The sequence below is a fragment of the Thalassophryne amazonica genome, chromosome 6 (assembly GCF_902500255.1).
Source record: "Thalassophryne amazonica chromosome 6, fThaAma1.1, whole genome shotgun sequence".
Classification (NCBI taxonomy): Eukaryota; Metazoa; Chordata; class Actinopteri; order Batrachoidiformes; family Batrachoididae; genus Thalassophryne; species Thalassophryne amazonica.
Window position 1 is genome coordinate 63,792,804 of NC_047108.1, and position 21,038 is coordinate 63,813,841.

Below are 21,038 nucleotides of genomic sequence, written 5' to 3' on the forward strand. Positions count from 1 at the left end.
GCTCTTTGAATTCAGTGTCTCACTCTGAGTCACACAGAGTCAGTATGGCTGTGCCAGTATGCCAACGTTGTTGTCCCTCTTCAATAGTCTGTTTGTGTTTGTGACTCCATCTTTCCATCCCAATGCTACTTGGTTACCAGGAATAGGCCAGACAGAATACTGTTTAAGCAGCAGTAAAGCTACACTGTATTAAGTGTTGACCATTCTTTGCATAAATACAGATTTAATGTTTTCCCCCCACAGATTTCCTGCATGCATGGAAATTTGTGGCTGTTGTTATTTAGTAATGGCTGTGTATGATGAGTGTGCTCCTAACATGCGACCATACTTTGAGTGGCACTGTATGGTAAAATGCCATTGTAAACCTCGCTGAGAAATAGTAGTAGTTTTTAGGAATCGCCCTGTCCATCTGTGTGAGTAACTGAGTAACTTGCAACTGTAGTGCCTCCTAACATTTTTGGTGGATTTTAGTGAAACTTTATAAAGATTTGAATATGTGCATGAAGAAAAATAACTCTTCTTAGGTAGGGTTGGCCAGTTGGGTTCCATCGTTGGTGGCTTCCTGATATAATGATGTGGAGCTACCATCACAATCCCATGCCTTCTCCCCTAGCCTGACCCATACATGCACATGCACACTAATTAAACATCACTCTAATGTAAATGTATATTTATTTGTTTATGCCAATGATGTCACCAGGTATCAAATTGATTGAGTCTCCCAGAGAGTCATTTTTTGCATGTGAAACAGCTAAGATGCAGTGTACATGGGCTGGTAAGAGGCCAATGGTAAAAGTGCGCCCCAGCAGTGTGGTCTCAGTGCTCAGGTCACTATCAGAGCATGTGTTCGCTATGGTGGTAAGCAACACAGCGTATTGTATGGGGGGAATTTTCCAAGATGTAAAGATTTGCCCTGCGTGGAGATGCACAGAGATGTGCTGGGCCTTCAAGACCTATGCATAGGTTCAAATGAGGTGGACAGGTCATAGGCACTCCAGTGCACTCCCCCAGGGGAGAGAATGTGCTGATGGCATGCAACACAACATCCAGTTTTAGTGCTACACACAGAAAAAAATTAATCTCAGATATCAAGAAGAGTCCATCTGCCTGGAGATGCAATGGGGGATGACCGACTCAAATCTGCCCCGAAAGGTGATGAGGAGTTAGCTGCTCTGAACACATTCATACCACAGGAGCTTCTGGAAAAAGAGCCGAGGTGGGTCTTTTTGTTAAATGAGTAAAAAATTAAATAAATGAGTAAATACAACCCCAATTCCAGTGAAGTTGGGACGTGGTGTAAAATGAAAATAAAAACAGAATACAATGATTTGCAAATCCTCTTCAACCTATATTCAATTGAATACACCACAAAGACAAGATATTTAATGTTCAAACTGATAAACTTTTTTGTTTTTGTGCAAATATTTGCTCATTGTGAAATGGATGCCTGCGACACGTTTCACGCCGCTTACATGTAGAAAGTTCTCCAGATGATTATATTATGGACTGTAGATGATGGAATCCCTAAATTCCTTGCAACTGAACATTGAGAAACATTGTTCTTAAACTGTTGGACTATTTTTTCACATAGTTGTTCACAAAGTGGTGATCCTCACCCCATCTTTGCTTGTGAACAGCTGAGCCTTTTGAGGATGCTCCTTTTATACTCAATCATGACACTCACCTGTTTCCAATTAACCTGTTCACCTGTGGAATGTTCCAAACAGGTGTTCTTGGAGCATTCATCAACTTTCCCAGTGTTTTCCCAGTGCCCTGTCACTGCTTTTTGAAACGTGTTGCAGGCATCCATTTCAAAATGAGCACATATTTGCACAAAAACAACAAAGTCTATCAGTTTGAACATTAAATATCTTGTCTTTGTGGTGTATTCAATTGAATACAAGTTGAAGAGGATTTGCAGATCATTGTATTGTTTTGATTTACATTTCACACAACGTCCCAACTTCATTGGAATTGGGGTTGTAAGAACTTATCTTATGAATAGTAATTAATTTAATTTGAGTACACATTTTATCATCAAAGTGACTCACCCCCACCCGGTCTGTCTTTTTCCAGCAAATTTGCTAATCCCTCACAAAAAGTTGTTTTTGGCATACTGACTGGAGTATCTCCTCCTTCTCGTTTGCCCAATCACTAATTGGGACATATTCGCATCACTCTTGAAACCATATGCCTTATTGTAGGAACTGCCGGGAATGCAAAGGATCAGTTAGTGGTAGTTTGTTGTGCCTGAGTTCAGTTGTCCCAACACTTACACTGTTCAAGTCTGAGTAACGCATACACTCAGAATTCAGTCAATTTTCCATTAAGTAATTGTGAGTGCGTATCTCTGTGTGGATGTTGGAGTGTTTGCTTCTGTCAAGACAAGCCTGTCTTTGCACGTGCTGCAATACAAGTATGCTATGTGTGTACACAGAGAAAGCAAAATGGACTGTACGCTATTAGTTATTTTTCTAGACGAGGGTAGCTTCTCAGGGCGCTGTGTGCACTTGGGCATGAACTGAGTACTGAATGCTGTTCACCTCCTTTGAGCTTTTTACACAGAGAATGACAAAGCACTCTGCAGCACTCAATCACATGCTCCCTCTGTCTGACTGCCTTTGACTTTGTTTTGCTGGGATTTTCCTACCTCTCGCTCACTGCAAATTTTGTCTACTCTGCTCCTTTCTTCTTCTCCAGTTTCCCATGATTTCACACTGTAATCTCAAGACACCTCCACCCCCTGCAGTGTAGGAATCAGAAATAAGTCTGTAAAAACTCAAACTATTCACACTAGTAATCAACATACTCAGTCTTATGTGAACTGCTTTTTTTTGTTTTGGTGACAAACACCACACAGCAGTGATGAAGACCAGAGAATGAGAGTAAGAAAGCTTTAAGACAAAAATGCACGATATCTGAGTCACACATGGGAGTCTCCACCCTGTACTGGCTTATCCAGCCCACCCCCCTACAGTCTGCTGTTGAACTTTGGCTCCCCCTCTCTCCTCAATTTCTGCCTATTGTTGTTTCATACACACACTTTGATTATGTTTCCTATTGCATCCATGAGTGACTCTTCACCTTGTGTGTTTTCTCCTCACCGCGTAGCCCTCTCCTCCTCACTTAGGCCACCATGTAGCGCAACAGATAACTGAAACAATCCTTCCCATAGTGATACAAGCATCATGTTTTGGCATGAATGTTCTTCATAATTCAGTGTTTGAGGAAAAATGTGCTGGCCACTTGAAAATCCAATATGGCGGCCAGATAGGGGTCAATGAAGAATTACACAGGGGTCAAATTTTAAAAATGCTCCAATCATATTGAAAGCTATGCCACATTGTGTGTCTGATCAGAGATTCCAAAAAGGAGTAGTTTGGACTATCTGCGACTGAATGTTATGGGGTAAAAACATTAATAATGGTAACAAAGGTCTGTTTCAGTTTGTACAGAAGTCAAAAGTTAAAGTTGCTCCAATGTTGGTAAAAAGTGGTGCAAATTATTGGTTGAACTAATAGTTCTGACTGTGTTGAATACTTGGCTTGTAAAGTAAATGTCAAACAATGTACGTTGGATTCTATGACGTATGACATGTTACCCTGTAATATGACACATGTAGCATGACACATGGTGCAAACTATTCCTTTTTAAAAACCCTATTAACACAACCAATAATTTCCTTCACATTTGACAAAAATTGGAGTAACTTTAACTTTTGACCCCTGTACAAACTGAAACTGACCTTTGTCACCATGCTAGCAATTTTTACCCCATAACTCCATAACATTCAGTCATAGTCCAAACTATACCTTTTTGGAATATTTATGATCAGACATATAATGTATTATAGTTTTCAATATGACTGGAACATTTTTAATTTTTGACCCCGTGTCAAAAATCATCATTGACCCCTATCTGGCCACCTTTTGGATTTTCAAGTGGCCACCACTTTTTTCTCAAACACTGGTATATGAAGAACATTCACGCCAAATCTGATGCTTGAACAATTTTGGCCAAAAGTCATACTTATCTGCTCCAGTAATGTACCCTCTGTTATTTTTGATTTTCTGCTTTTTCTCATTCCTTCAGCAAATTGGGTGACAAAGTGTCAAGGGATTGAGGCTAAACAGTCATTTGCTACTGGACATAGAGTGTTGTCAGGGCACAATACAGTAACATTTTTATGTGCTGTGCGAGTATGTGTGCTGTTTGACTGGAATGGGTGTTGCCTGCATAGTCATTGCACAGACTGTGTTTGTGCATTAAGGGTGGGTGGTACACTGGTGTCATAGTCATCACCGGTGTGGAAGTTTGCCACGATATGGATTGTGCAGTACCATCACCGTAGTGAGGCATCAGGCAAGTGAGAATCCCCACCACACCAGGGGTAAAAAATTAATTATATATGTATATACAATACACAAGCACATACTGGACACAGTCTCTGTAACATTACCCATATGTTTTCTTAAAAACTGGTTTGAAGCTTAAATGGGGTGGTTCCATATATCACCATAGTAGCTAAGTCCTGTACAGCAAGAGGTGGAGACCGGTGTGACTGGGGTGGGTGAGAACAACACCAGTCCACACTTAGCAACTCAATCGAGGCTATAGTTAACAGGCTAATTTTGGTTCAGGTCAGGTTTTTTTTTTTTTTAATGACTGCTACAGAAAATAGTGACAAATGTCGATTCATATTGAGGCACATGCAGCTCTGATCAGCACAGCAGTCCTCAGACTGTGTTGATTGGAGGTCCATTTTTGTTTTGCTGTGGTCTATAAGTGAAACACCTGCTAAATACATTTCTAATCAATATAACTGGCTATAAATTAATTTTCACAAAGACATAAGTCATAGAAATATCGTTCAGCTGTGATTCTGTTGTATGAAGCAGCTGCATGCACACTCGTTTAAGCTTCAACAGTTGTTAAACATGATCATAGATTTGTTAAACATTTAAACCTGTAAACATCCATATTTTTTATTTTGAAGGAGCTGATTTGAAAAGAAAAAATACTATAGGTTAAACTCTTGCTCAGACAAGATGATTACTAAATGGATCTTACAATGTAAAACTAGTTTTTATCTACCTTTTAATATTTTCATATGTTTAGGTTTAATGTCAAACATTTCCAGAGTTCTGCAATTCTGTGTTTTCACAGACATCCTCTGGGTATAAACATCACTGAGGCCTCACATAATTTGTTTGTGACCTCTGTGACATAAGTGTTGGGTATTTTCGCCTCCAAACATTCTTACTTTACTTACTTCACTTTATCAGAGCAGAGAGAACTACATTCTACCAGAGCAGACAACACAAAACATGCATGATAAAATAAAACAGTGTATCTACAGAATAACTCCAACAATAAGTATCAGAAATACCCCATATGCTTTAAAATTTTCCTCTAATTATTAAAAGATCATCTACTCCACAGTCGATGTTGAGAAGCTTTGCTTCAGCCCACACCCTTTCGGACTCACTAGTTTTGTCTGTGTTTGTTTGTGGAATTGTTCATTTTTTTCTATTTGAATATTTTGTGTGCCGAATAAAAAACTTTGTCACTTTGTCACTTTAAATTCACAATTCTCTGACATGTATCCGAATCAACAGTACAGATACCTTCCATGTGGTTAATATATTTAAAATATTTTTTTCTGTTTACATAAAGGGGCAGAACATGCAAATCGTCCCCAAAACTGGAAAAAGTAATACTTTAAAACTGTCACCATCCAAAATTTTAGGTCATATCACCCACCACAAATGTGCATGTTTTGCTATGTTTTAAGCCTAGTCTACACTGCAAACATTTGTTTGCAAACACCACCAAACTTCATTTGTTTGGTAATGTTTGGTACTGTTTCATAGTATGGACGCCCAAGCCAAACATAAGCAAACGCAGTGTTTGGTAATGTTTGCAAACAAACGTTTGGTCAAGTTTGCCAGTGTAGACTAAGCATTAATGTACTCTAAGGGGCGGGGCTCGAGGCACAGTGGGGGGTGTAACCAACTCACATGGCTTCCTTTCTGCTGTGCCAACAATCCTCACTGTTCCTGACAGCCTTCACTTCACCATTGTTCTGTGCCTGGCGTGGCTATGTGCTCATGCTGTGTTCATATTTAGGTTTCATAGCCTGGAGGTGGTTTGCGTGCACTCATCATGTTTGTTCACTAGGGCTAATGTACGGCCAAACAATGCTGCTATATCCTTGCCTGGTTATAAATGGACCGAGCCATCAACACGTGGAGTTCAGTAGATTTGGTTAAAAGAGGATTAATAGGATACAACCCGTAACATGTGTATGCTAAAGCAGAGGATTAACCATTGTGTGTTTGTGCACTTTTTTCAGTGGGTTGTTTGTGTGGTAATTGTGGCAAACGTTACAGTGTGCTGTTGCTCTCCTGTAGGTGACATCACACAGAAAGGCTACGAGAAGAAGAGAGCCAAGCTGCTGGCCTCATATGTCCCCCACTTGCCAAGTAAGATGAGTTCTTCTGCTTTCTGCCTTTCCTTGTTTGTCAAATATACTTCTGTCTTTCCTGCTGTTAATTTTTATGGGTGTCACTCACTGTGACATGCAGAAACTGTAACGCAAGAACTCAGAGATCACACTTTACGTAATTTGTAACACAGTTGATGGGTCCACTCTGTTTAAGGATTCTTATTAAAAATTATTACACTATTTTGGGTTTATTTGTTTAAGTTCTCTAGTGTTTAAAAAGCAGCTCATTGGAATGTGACTCATTTCTTTGTTGGAGTTGTCCTGAAGGATTTCTGGCTTTCTGTGGCACTCTAGTGGCCATGTGGGGAACTACGTGAAACACCTTCTCTTATCGCTGTAGTACAGTAAATTCCCAGAATAATAGAGTGTCTGCATGAAGGATTGTGTTCATGTTTTAGTACTTGTGCCTCAGTTGCTGTCAGCAGTCTGTTTGCTCTAGTTCACAGTGGAATTGAAGAACTGACAGGAAATAGGGAGATGGAGAGTGAGAGAGACTTGGGAGGCATGTACAGTGAGGGATAACCAGGCACATTGTGGACCACAAGTTGTAGTACATGCTTTGCCCACTAGGCCAGCAGTGCACTCCAGGTTCAGCTGTCTCACTCCCCATTGTCAGTTTTCACTGAATGCCAAAGTAAGTTGCCTCACAGCAAGAAGGTTGTGGGTTTGATTCCCACCTGCGGCCTTTCTGTCTGGAGTTTGCATCTTCTCCCCGGGTATGCGTGGGTTCTCTGAGTGCTCCGGCTTCCTCCCACATCCAAAGACGCATGTTAAGTGAATTGAAAACTTTAAATTGACCTTGAGTGTGGGTGTGAATGTGTTTACCTGTCTATATGTGGCCCTGTGATAGACTGGAGTCCTGTCCAGGGTGTACCCTGCCTCACGCCCCAGGACTGCTGGGATAGGCTCTGGCATCCCCGTGACCCTTAATTGGAATAAGCGGTTAGTGATGAGTGAGTGTAAAGAGCATGTTTTTGATTCACGACACATCACGACCTGTGTCATGCTGGAGAGTAAACTTGTCTTTAACGGGTACAGACAGGACGCCAGAGGGGCGCCGATGTGTGCTATTGCACACAGAGAATCTTGAAATGTTCAAAAAATCTTTCACGCATAAATGTCGTGCTATGTGGCGCGATCTAATCTCCAACACGACGTGCAGCTCATCATTTGGAGCAAACAAGAAGTAAACAGAGCGAGTGGTGATGTCAGCGGATCGCATCATCTGAAGGATTATAACAAGTTAAATCTGTTATAAACATAAAAAGAAATACTTTAACAGCTGCACACAAGAAGGAAGGATCACACAACTGTTTTATCAAGCCATGACAATGCAAACAAGTCAAATAATTACCTTTTTAGACGGCTCAAAATGCTTTCTGCAGCTTGTTAGGCGTGCACGGCTCTAGCTGCAGCTTCCTCTGTGATTCAGGAAGTGATTAGAGCCGTTTTCAACGGCCAGTTTGCCGAAAAAATGACTAATCCACCACAAAATAATTATTTTATATACGCAGCATGGCAGCCGGTAGAACAAAGAACGACGTCCAGCTGTGAACACAGCAGGTGGGATCGTCACGACAGTTCGTGCTGTTGCGTGAATCAAAAACATGCTTGTGTCAGGGCACCTTAAGTAATGACAAGCTTTAAACTCCAAACGTCACCTCCTCTTCCTGTACTCATCATCCCAGCCATATTAATCACAGTCACTTTATGGTCCATGTCCATGGGATTCACAGTTAACTGAACATATTTGTTACAATGTAGCCTAATTTTTTATAGTAGTATTTGGAGTATTTGCTGGAATAGTATTTGGTGAGTAATGTCATTTTGTCACTATTTGTTCAAAGGCTCTATAGTAGGTGTGTGTGTGTGTGTGTGTGTGTGTGTGTGTGTGTGTGTGTGTGTGTGTGTGTGTGTGTGTGTGTGTGTGTGTGTGTGTGTGTGAACCAGATGCGGACAGTTGACTTTTGTCATTCGATTCACAGTCTGTTTTATAAACGTTAATCACGGGGGCTGGAATGTAGCTGCTGGCCACTGTTAATGAAGACTTTTCACATTCCTTATGTAAACTGTTTTTCTTTTGCACAGGTAATGTTTTGAGCCAGTAATGAACTTTTTAAATACATTTGCCATACAACTTCATTACAGCTTCACTTTTCATTAAAAAAAAAAAAAAAAAAGGGAGGAGACAGCGCACGGAGCAGCTGCAGTACTGCATGCATAAAGAAGCTGAGAAAAGCTGGCTGTTTTTGGACTCTATGCAAGTGCAACACACCACAGGACAAGAAAGATCTTGTGACAAGTTCTCACTTAATCTCACTGTTTTTAACTTCAAAATTAAAAAAAAAAAAAACACACAAACTAACAGTTACGCAATGGAGCGCTTGTTTTGTGCCACAAAAGTAAATCTCTGCTTTTATCCTGACCATCTGTAAGCACATTAAAGATTCATCTGATGGTTCCACTAAAAGCAAACTCATTCTCTTAGGCTAAGAAAAAATCCAAATCAAGGCTGACCAGCTAAAATAGTCTCTGCCCATATTTTATTTTTAATATGCACTGTGCAGCGCATTGTGTTGGATCACATGTATGCCAGGTCCTGTTTGAATTATTCTGACACAAGTACAGAATGCATTTGTGCAGCACAGCCATTGTGCACACACATCATGATGAGGTGCACATAAGACAGGAAGAAGCTGCAGATGTGAAACTGACGTTTGTTTGTTTTTTTCTTAAATGGTAATCTTGTAAATATGAGTCAGTCTGCAGTCACACTTGCACAGGGGATTTTAGAAGGTGGGTTTTTGGGGGGTGGGGGGCAACAGCCCCATTTGGGTTTTGGAATTTAGATTCAGTTAATGAGAGCTACCCAGATGCAAATATGATTGAGTTGTTAAAGAATGTATTGGAAATAAATTCATTATGAATCATTACGTTGATTTGCAAAGTAAGTATTCACACAGTGAGAAACAAGAAATTCTGTATTAAAAAATGCATTGTTAATCATTTTGTAATCTAATCTCAGTTATCTGAATTTAATCAAATCATGAGGGGCCTAAAGATTCCCATCCCTACTCTATAGTAAGGCTAAAATTATAGACATTTTCTGTGTATCTTAAAAAAAAACTAAGCCATTATCTCATGATATTATTTGTAACAAGAGTGAACACTCTGCAAGTGACTATTCAGACATTCACCTAGACACAAATACCAGCTGGTATCAGCACAGCTTTACCTCATGGTGGCTTAGTGCACTCTGTTTTCATTGTGATCCACCAAAAACTAAAAGTTACTCAGTGTAGGGAGAAAAAAATCTTTCAGTTCTCCAAATTTGCCAGCCAGATATCATTCTTTCAACATGAATGAATGTATTTTTGGGGAATCGTCTAGTGTTATTTTCTTATTTTGGATGCCCACATGTTTTTATTGACTGTACACATAATTACCTTTGTGTACATGTGAATCTGTCTGTACCAGATGTACAGCTGTCCCCAGGCCACAGTGCAGATGCCAGTCCAAGTCCGGAAGCCCCAGGCCCGTCTTCCTCTTCGCCGTCCAAACACCACCGCACACATCGCAGTGGTGGGGCCAGGGATGATCGCTACAGATCAGGTGCGTGGAAAACTTTGCTTTTCAGTCTCTCACTTACTGTTTTTTTTTGATTGTTTGTTTGTTTGTTTGTTTTTTCCCGCTGTTCGTCTAACTGTGTTATCCCTGTTATGTAGACATTCACACAGAGGCTGTGCAGGCAGCCCTGGCCAAACATAAAGAGGAAAAGATGGCACTGCCCATGCCTACCAAGAGACGGTCGGCCTTTGTTCAGTCTCCATTAGATGCCTGCACACCTCCAGGTAAATTTAGCCTGTTACTCTCTGTGGACACTTGCATGATACAGCCATGGTGGAAACTTAAATTATAAACCTTATCTTCAGAACTATGTATGGTCTTGACTGTCTCTCATCTTGGATGTAGTCAAGGACATGAGTATTTGGACAGTGACAGATTTTGTAAGTTTGCCTCTAGACCAGCACAGTGGCATTGAAATTAAACAATCAGGATGTGCTTGTAGTGTAGACATTCAGATTTAATTCAGGAGGGTTAGCAGAGGTATCTTAACATTAAGGAATTACGGCCACTTCAATTTTCAAAAGCCCACAAATAATTAAACTAAAGGATTATTGTTATTATTATTATTATTGTTAATACAAACCATCACTTTTACAGCCACCTTTCTTTAGACATGTCAGGGGATGTATACCTGAACATTTCCAAGTCAAAGAATATGGGTTGGACTTAATTTATGTCAGTCATTAAAGCCTCTTTCACACCGGGCCCACTTGGAGGTGCGTTGTACAGCGTCATGACGACACCACGTGGAAGAACCCCAGTGCCGAGATGATGTAGTTCAACGCCATAACAGCGCAAGGGACGCAAAGGACGAAGCAAATCGGATGCCAAAATTTAAACATGTTTAATTTTTTTCTGCGTTGAGCCAAGGACGCAGAAATTAAGTGGTGTCAATGCAAGTCAGGGCAACGCGACGGTACTCAACGTGACTGGAAGCCACACCCTCACCAACGTTACCCGACGCCAATTTATGATTCCTGTTGTGTTCCATTGTTCCCGAAGTATAAATCACACAGGATTGTTTTTATACCGTGTACACAATGCAGTGAAACTACACGCTGAGAAAGAGCACAGAAAAAAAATGCCGATTGTAGCCTGACTGCTACTGCAGCTACTCACTCTTAAATTCTCTCACAACTGTGTTTAAATAAAGTCCATAAAAGTCCTCCTCACAGACGGATTGCCAGAGACAGGAGATGTCCACATCCATTAAAAAGTCCGGACATCTCCAGTCCAGTCACGGACAATTCGTTTGTGCACACACATATGAACAATTAAAAGAAAAAAAACAAACTGTCTGGCTGCTGCAGTTCCTCACTCTCCCCTCAAACTCTCTCATCATTGTGTTAAATAAAGAACAAAAAGGGATATAAGTCCTGCTCACAGACTGATTGCCAGAGACACATCAAGTATAACTCCAGACATCTCCACATTTACACATGGATGGTTTGTTCGCACGCACACAGCTTGCGGTCATAGGAAGAAAGATGAACTATAAGAGAATCAAAGTGCAGACCTACAGCCCTGCTGTATAACAAGTATAAACTAGAGGGCCTGCAGGCAGACTCTGCGCTGTCACCTCCTCTCTCCCCCCTGCTGTGCGCACCTGACGCAGACATTCCTGCGTCGTCATGACGCCACATGAAGCAACTCGAAACAGGCCTGGTGTGAAAGGGGCTTAAGAAAGCAGTTTGGTACTGTGTGGTAAATCTGTCTAACGTGAGCAGTTCTCAAAAACTGTGTGGCTGTGCAACAAGGCAGTGCTTGGACATTATGTGCACACAATATAACATTTACCTGTTCCATTACCAGTCACACAGTGTCACGGTGGACTGAACAGAAAAGAATTTTGATAGAAGAAAACTGATCAACTCTAGGCTCTAGTCTACCTTGTCTCTTGTGGCAAACTGTAGCTGAATTTCACTTATCTTTAAGAAAGCCCTTATTTGTTCCATTTATTTGGATCCCTGAACAGTGTGGAAATATTCATGTATGTTTAGAAAACTGTTAAGTAATTTGTATCAACAGTGCTGAAATACCTGTAATTCCTAAATGTTTAATGTTGTATTTTTGTTAAACCCCTTGAATTTATGCTAAAAGTCGACACTGCGTGTGCGCGCACACACACACAGGTTGTTTTATTTCCACTCCCTTGTGGTGGTGTACAAAGGAAAACTAAAACAATTGTCACAAATGATTTATGGACCTGACTGTAGATAATGAACCCTGTTTTTTGTAGTGGTACAATGATGAGGGCATCTAAGCAGGAAGACAAGTTATTTTCATGGCACTGAAATGCATTTGCGTCTCTGTTTGGTAATTTTCTTACAAAGCAGAGCACATGATTTAGAGGTGGGGATAAGAGTTGATAATGTGGGAAATTCTATTAAAACAAAGCAGGACAAAGTGAGATTTTATTATATTAATGGAAATTGCATTTCCAAATTGTTGTGGAAAAATAACCACTTTGAACTACATCTGTTCTTGGAACAAGAAACCTAAAAGATAACACGATGAAGTGACTCTGGCAACAAATTAAAAAAAAATACATTGTATACACAGTGTTGAATTACAGAATAGTGCTGAAAATTGGAAATAATTATTTTATGCTAATACAACATTTTAATGAAACAAGTGTTGGAATATAATAAAAGCTGAAACTTTAGTAAATGAATCTGTTCTCATCTGCACACATTGTGGATTTTTCATATTTGCCATCTGCAGCTGCTTTATGTTGTGTCAAAATAACTTGAACAGATGTGTAGAAGACTTGCAGCACTGAAGTGGAGAGAGACTGTTTGCACTAAAAGTGGACAGAGTGTATGAGATCATTTGCAAGCTGCGATTGATTAATTTGTCTCTACAAGAGAACAAAGAAAGTGAACTACAGGATGTTCCAGCTCTGCGAAGAAAATTGGCAACAGTGTGAAGAGATTAAAAAAATTATGGGCAGATACAACTGGAAGTGTCTGAAATCTGAGAGACTAGTGAGGTCACAAAGAAGCAGGACAAAAAAAAAAAATGCTACAGCACGTGGGAATACATGCATTTATCATCTTTGTGTACTCTTAAAATACCGGAACACTTCACGCAGACTCATAATTACTGCTGTGTGCTGGAACATACTTATCTAGTAGAGACCAAATCTAGTACTATCTGTGCATATATATATATATATATATATGTACACACACACGTGCCCACACACACACTATAGTTTATAGTTTCCACTGAAGCATTAACTGCATCTGTCAAAAAAAAAAGTCATATAGAAGAAACACATATGTCACATTGGTCTATAAGTCACATTTATTTTTGAAACAGGGTGGGACTGTTTTATGCACCAAGAAGCAAAATGCATTTTATTGGCGCATTACTTACGATGCAAGCAACTTGTTAACAAGTAGAGAAAAACAGGATAATTAATGTTGTATGACACACAAAGAACTCTGAGTGAACTGCTTCTTGCCGACGAAAAACAGACGTATTCAGATGCACAGGCCACTTTGATGCAAAGATAAAGGTGTGCACAGTTACCTCACTAAAGGTAAATCCTTATCTTTTATTCGTTCTTTTATTAATGACCAATTATAGAGTTAGTTTTACCTTAGCTTATTGTGGTTGTTGCTGCCCCACAAAGTAAATTAAGATCTTGATCTTCTTAATCTTCATTTGACATAAATTGCTTTGAAATATAAGTCACAGGGCCAGTCAAACAAGTCACACACAAAAAATCAAGACTTATAGTCTAGAAGATACGGAACATGGCAAGTCTGATCTGTGCATTTACTCTGTGCATCCCTGGCTGACTAGAGCCTATGACTTAAGATGCAAGGGAGCAAGCATCAGTAACCTGGAATGGATTGGTGTCCAATCCAGGAGGTGTTATAGACTCTCATTCACTTCACACAACAGAATTCAAGGATAGGCACAGGCACCATTGGGCCAATTTTCACAGCCCATATGTAATTGAACATAGTAACTATTATAAAGATTATTGTTCGTAGGAATGATCACTTTTACAGTTTTCTTGAGACAATTCAGGGGATGGATACACAAATATTTCTACATCACTGAATATGTCTTACCGGTACATCAGTAATAAAGAAATACAAATGTGGTACTGCATGGTCAGTCTCTCTGGAGTATGCTGTTCTCAAAGAAGAGAAATAACTGAATTCACAAATTGAATTAAGAATACAGATTTTAATCAAGTATTTAAAAAGAGCAATTTGCTTTTCTATTTGCGTTTACATTCACTCACTGTATTTCCTCCTATCAGTTATTCAATTTCATAAATTGCATGGCTTTTCTTTCTGGAGAGACTAAATGATGAAACAAACTGAACAACAGCAGTAGCTACAATACTGTGAAAACTATTGTCATTTGGGGGCATTGTTGAACAAAAGACACTTCATGGATTTTGAGTTTTCCTGAAAGCAGATTTTGACATTGACAACTTTTTCAAGAAGGTGTTTTGAAATGTTTGGTAAAAATGGATCATTCACATGTGAAGAAGGGCTAATAAATAAAAGTGTCTCAAAATGGTGAGTGGGAGCTGGCAGCTATTTTCCAGTTAAATCCAGAAAATCAGCTATGTTAAAAATGCATTTTAGTACAATACAAATGCAATGATACTGTGCACTTACGCGAAACAAAAGAGCATGTGAGTGTGAACACTCCCAATGAGCTTGAGTGCAGAGTTGTGTGTGCGCTAGTCACTATAGCTGGTTCATTGAAAAGTGTCTGAAATGACTCAAACGTGAAGACTGATCAGAAGGGAAAGGCTGGATTCCATGTTTGTATTGTTGTTTTTACACTTCAGACACATCTTCTGCATCAGAGGATGAGGGCTCCCTGCGCAGAAGGGCAGCTGTCAGTGCTGCACTAGCACAGACCCTGCAAAATCCTGATTACTGGATCAACCGTTCCGTCCAAAGCTCCTCCACATCCTCTTCCGCATCCTCCACCCTCTCCCATGGAGAGCCCAAGACCCAGCCCCAGCTCCTGCCTCAGGCTGCTTCTTTGTTAGCTGATGTCCTAGCTCATACTCGCATCGGTAAAGTACATCAATAAATGAGTATCTCCCAGTAAGGCTTGATTGTTCCTCTCTTTTTTTGATACTGTTTACTCTCTTCCTCCAGAAAACAGTGTTCCTCCAGATGTGACAGCGTCCACTCCACAGGAGAGAGGGTCCAGGGTTGATCTTCCGCCTGCTGTCAGGGGCATGAGCCGTGGACAGAGTCGTTCCAGCATCATCGAAACTGCTGATGGTAAAGTCGCACAAACCACGGGCTATAAGTAATCTGGCTGTGATAAATGTGCAATATAAATCCCATTTTGTGACACAAGTGGTGTTTGGTTACTGTGACCTGGTTCTTGCTTCGAATGTGGTAGTTAGTTGTTTTTTTGTTTTTTTTACTGTAAGGTTTTTTTGCAGGTATTGCTGGAAAACCATTTACATTGACTTTATGCTTCTAAAGGATGAAGCCATTAAGTTAATCACAGATAATCTGCTCAAGTAGTTACATTACCCTCAACATCATCCTTAATTCAATGTGTGTTTTATGATGATAATGACAGATATTTTTTCTTTCTTTTGGGTCCATTAATCCATCCCCGTCTTGCCTTTCATTTTAAAAAAAGGAAAGAAAAAAGGTAATATAAATCAAACTGGGGATGGGGTGGGATGCTGAAGAGGCCCAGACCAGCTTGCTTTCCAGCCTTGTTTCCTTCTGTCTTTGTCTTGTGTCATAGGACTAGATGTAGAGACCCTCCAGTATTTCTTTTTTTTAATGATCATCCAGTCTGTGTATCCACTACTTTTTTGAATCCTTTCTTCTGCTTATTCTGATCCTAACTGCTAGTGCGTAGTATACTGAACAACAAACGAAATGCAGGCATGTTTTAATATTTCTTTGAGTACAGTTTCTGTCAGATTTTGTACAGGATGTCACATACAAGAGTAAATGAAGGTGTGTTTGAGTTTATTGAGGTGATAAACAGAAAGGTAACAATCTGGATCAGATCACTGTGTGTGTGATCACCATGTGCTGCAATTAATGGAGCTAGTCTTTTGCACATGGAACCCACTAAATGGCCAATTTCCTGTTGGGAATTGGCCGGCCACTCCTCCCTCAAGGCATTCTGGAGTTAAACAACAGCATTCGGTATCGGGATATGAGTGCCAACAAGATGATCCAGAATATCTCTTAAGTGTTCTATGGGTCTGTCGTGCATCCTCCCAGTGTCACGCGGACATCCTTCTTAACCAGCTGATAGTCGACTCATGAACATTTAAATGTCTGACTATGTTCCACTGTGTCAAACCAGCAACCATCATGCCAGTGGCATGCTCATGAAGAGTTTCATTGAGGCATGACATGGCAAAAATGCATCACATTTCAGATTTTATCATTTGCTTTTATAAGCCCCTTATACCCCAACAAATTCGCCACTCCTAATTGTTACTGAGAGCGAATCATTGCTCAAAACATGCCACACCTCCATAATTCTGTCTAGGTGCTCGCTGGCATCCGTGGTCATGTTTGTGTGCAAACGCATGTTCCGTGACTTCACACTCACGATTTATAATCTGCATCTCTGTGGTAGACTCAAAATGACAATGACTTTCTTCCCTACTGTTTGTAGAGAATCTTGCGTTTCTTTTGTTGTTCAGTATATTTTGCCCATGTGAGAGTGAATCATGCAGTAGTTTATGTGCATGTGTGAATGTGAGTTTATTTAGTTATTTATTTTAATGATTTGTTTGTGACTCTGGCTGTGATTCTGGCTTTTTGTACAGGTGTCCCAGTTAGCAGCAGGGTGTCCACTAAGATCCAGCAGCTGTTGAATACACTTAAACGACCCAAAAGACCTCCACTCAGCGAGTTCTTTGTGGATGATTCTGAGGAAATTGTAGAAGGTGTGATGAACAGTGCACATTCATCACCTTGTAGCCTGTTTAGTCATACCTTGCACTGTTGTAATTGTTGATTCATTCTGACAGCTTGTCTGTTATTTAGTATCACTTCATATGATGTAATGTTTCATTAATTACTTGGCTTTTTCTGGAAACCTGTTACTACCACCCATTTATTTTCCACTTCTCTGTTGCTCTCCAGTGCCCCAGCCAGATCCCAACACCCCAAAGCCTGAGGGAAGACAGATCATCCCAGTGAAGGGGGAGCCCCTAGGTGTGGTCAGTAACTGGCCCCCTGCTCTTCAGGCTGCTCTGGCCCGCTGGGGGGCCACCCAGGCCAAGAGCCCTGCCCTCACAGCTTTGGATATCACTGGAAAACCCCTTTACACACTCACATATGGTGAGCAGCACATTATCTCCTGGTAATATTCTGTGAACGTGGCTGATTAGGCAGCTAATCCACATGATCAGAGTCAGGCCCAATTAGAGGACTTTACAAAGCTCTGCTCCTCTGCACTGGATGATGAGTGAGTGAGTGACTTAATCAACAGTAAAATTACAGTAAAGTGCAAGCAAGGCTGTTTTTGGTGTGCGTATATTGTAGCTGCAAGGTTTAAGTGCTGTTGATGTTGAAGCTTGTATTTCAGTTTGTATTCCACTCGGGTTTGATAAGTGACCAAATTTCCCTGCCGCAGTACCTCCACACTGACATCACTCCTTCACAAATACATGAAATGCTAGTAAATGAGTCAGATAACAGACAAGTTGTGCTTAGAGGTATATATTCAATGGTTCAAAATAATTGACTTCAATTTTATAGGACGTTTAGTACATATTAAAAAGTACTTAATTTTCTGGTGCTCTCCTTTTTGAGGGTCTTTGCCCAAATTTAATTGAATCTATTCCAGGATAGGCTTAACATTATGATTAGCTTCGTTTTTGTTTTGTTTTGTTTTTCAGATGTCCTATATTAAAGTTACACAGATTTTATACTGTCTACCTCTGTTGCTTTTTGCAAAGCTGCCCAAAATATAATGGGTTCTTTTCCAAAGTAGTTCTTACTAGATTGATTTTAAAACTGCTAATAACAATCCAATAATGTACATGGACAAAACGTGATCATAAAACCCCTATGTCAACATTCAGTCATGAAATACATGGATTAGATTTGAATAACGACATGATGGGGGCATCCTGGATACACATTCATGGGATGAACTGTTTTGCGTCACGTAGCTGTTTGTGATGCATTGATCTGTATTGTGTCCACAGAATTTGAGTTACTTTTGCACACAAGCATTTTTTTTCTGCACATTTTTTTCTGCATAATACTGACACACTTAAGCTATTTTCCCACAGTACAAGGAGATATGGAGATGAATGAGTCTGTAAAAAAATAATCTGCCAGGCCTAGGAGCCTCGTCACACTCAAAGAACCACTCCGCATCCTGAAAATTTTTATGAACATAGTGGGCAAAAAGGAAAAATGTGCACTTTTCATGTCCATACTTTCTCATGGTTATATTCCTGCCATGGTTCTCCCAGCGTTTTAACAGGTCCTACATGTCAACGTGTACCATGTCCAATTTGTTCTTAATGTTCTAACTGTAACCAATCACATCATGCTTACCACATTCACACTGTTTGTCCTGTTCTTATCAATACAACCCCACGTTACGCTGTTTCATTCATTCTGCAAGTTTTCTTTTGTCCACATGTAGATTCAACAATACACTACAGTCAGAAAAATAGCCTTTATGCCAAGCGTGCCAGCCTGTGTTTAAACACACACTTAGATATGCTCCTTGCATGTGACCTTGACTTGTATGAGGAGGTGGTGGAGAATTTATTTATTTATTGGTGTGTGAATGTCATGTCCACAGTAGCAGGAGGAATAGGTGTGTTTTAGCACGATGGACAGCAACCTGCCAGCTGCAGCCACAGCTTGAGACTGCTGCTGGAAGGGCTCATCCACACCACAGTTGTTCTGCGTTAATGAAGATCCTACTAGGATTTAGTTAAATCATTATTTAAATGTAGTTGTTACTACATCCTTATTAATTGTTGACTGTCTCAATTTCACCATGCCCTCACTGTTTTTTTTTTTTTTTAGAACATGTCTAAAGTTCGACCTCATCCTTCGCAACAGAGCTCCTCCCACCTTAAGTGCATGTCCACTGTGAGAGACATAATCTAAAAAAAAAAAAATCCGGAATCACAATGTATGATTTTTTTAATAATTTATTTGTATGTTACTGCTGCAAATAAGTATTTCAACACCTGTGAAAATCAATGTTAATATTTGGTACAGGAGCCTTTGTTTGCAATTACAGAGGTCAAACGTTTCCTGTAGTTTTCCACCAGGTTTGCACACACTGCAGCAGGGATTTTGGCCCATTCCTACACACAGATCTTCTCTAGATCAGCCAGGTTACTGGGCTGTCGCTGAGAAACACGGAATTTAAGCTCCCTCCAAAGATTTTCTATTGGGTTTAGGTCTGGAGACTGGCCAGGCCACTCCAGAACCTTGATATGCTTCTTATGGAGCCACTCCTTGGTTATCCTGGCTGTGTGCTTCGGGTCATTGTCATGTTGGAAGACCCATCCACGACCCATCTTCAATACTCTAACTGATGGAAGGAGGTCGTTTCGCAATACGTTGTTTCGCAATACATGACCTCGGTCATCCTCTCCTTAATACACTGCAGTTGTCCTGTCCCATGTGCAGAAAAACACCCTCAAAGCATAATGCTTCCACCCCCATGCTACACAGTAGGGACGGTGTTTTTGGGATGGTACTCAGCATTCTTCTTCCTCCAAACACGGCAAGTGGAATTAAGACCAAAAAGTTCTATTTTGGTCTCATCTGACCACATAACTTTCTCCCATGACTCCTCTGGATCATCCAAATGGTCATGGGGCAAACTTAAGACGGGCCTGGACGTGTGCTGATTTAAGGAGGGGAACCTTCCGTGCCATGCATGATTTTAACCCATGACGTCTTGGTGTATTACCCACAGTAACCTTGGAAACAGTGGTGCCAGCTGTCTTCAGGTCATTGACCAGCTCCTTCCGTGCAGTTCTGGGCTGATTCCTCACATTTCTTAGGATCATTGATATGCCACAAGGTGGGATCTTGCATGGAGCCCCAGTCCGAGGGAGATTGACAGTCATGTTTAGTTTATTCCATTTTCTAATAATTGCTCCAACAGTTGATCTTTTGCACCAAGCTGCTTGACAATTGCCCCGTAGCCTTTTCCAGCCTTGTGGAGGTCTACAATTTTGTCTCTGGTGTCTTTGGACAGCTCTTTGGTCTTAGCCATGTTAATAGTTGGAGTCTTACTGATTGTGTGGGGTGGACAGGTGTCTTTATGCAGCTAATTTCCTCAGATAGGTGCTTCTAATTTGGAATAATAAGTGGAGTGGAGGTGGACCTTTTAGAGGCGGACTAACAGGTCTTTGAGGACCAGAATCTTTGCTGATTGGCAGGTGTTGAAATACTTATTTGCAGCAGTAACATGCAAATAAATTATTAAAAAATCATACATTGTTATTTCCGGATTTTATTTTTTTTTTGGATTATGTCTCTCACAGTGGACATGCACCTAAGATGAAAATTTCAGACCCCACCATGATTTCTAAGTGGGAGAACTTGCAAAATTGCAGCGTGTTCAAATACATGTTTTTCTCACTGTGTATGTATGTGTGTGTATATATATATATATATATATATATATATTTAGTTAGTTAATTAGTTAGTTAGTTTTGCAGACATGAGTGTGACAGGGATTTAAGCATCGACTCAATACAAATGAACCAGATTTTTAATAATAAGATAAGATGAACTTTATTGATCTCACAGAGGAGAAATTCACATGCTACGTCAGCTCTTAAAAAACACACAAGATGGGTGCAAGTAGAGGAAAATGTTCATCAAACAGCGTGTACAAGGATAAGCAATAATAATAATACTTGTAACAG

At 40.2% G+C, this 21,038-nt stretch overlaps 1 protein-coding gene across 1 annotated transcript in view; it reads left to right on the forward strand.

Annotated features, from left to right (window-relative positions):
- The window catches only part of dip2ba (disco-interacting protein 2 homolog Ba), a 197,347-nt gene that overhangs the window by 92,216 nt on the left and 84,093 nt on the right, over window positions 1–21,038 (forward strand). The window contains 8 exon segments of the mRNA XM_034172323.1: window positions 6,414–6,485; window positions 9,986–10,120; window positions 10,234–10,359; window positions 14,961–15,194; window positions 15,280–15,408; window positions 15,782–15,793; window positions 16,941–17,060; window positions 17,260–17,457. Of these exon segments, the coding sequence (XP_034028214.1) occupies window positions 6,414–6,485; window positions 9,986–10,120; window positions 10,234–10,359; window positions 14,961–15,194; window positions 15,280–15,408; window positions 15,782–15,793; window positions 16,941–17,060; window positions 17,260–17,457 (1,026 nt within the window).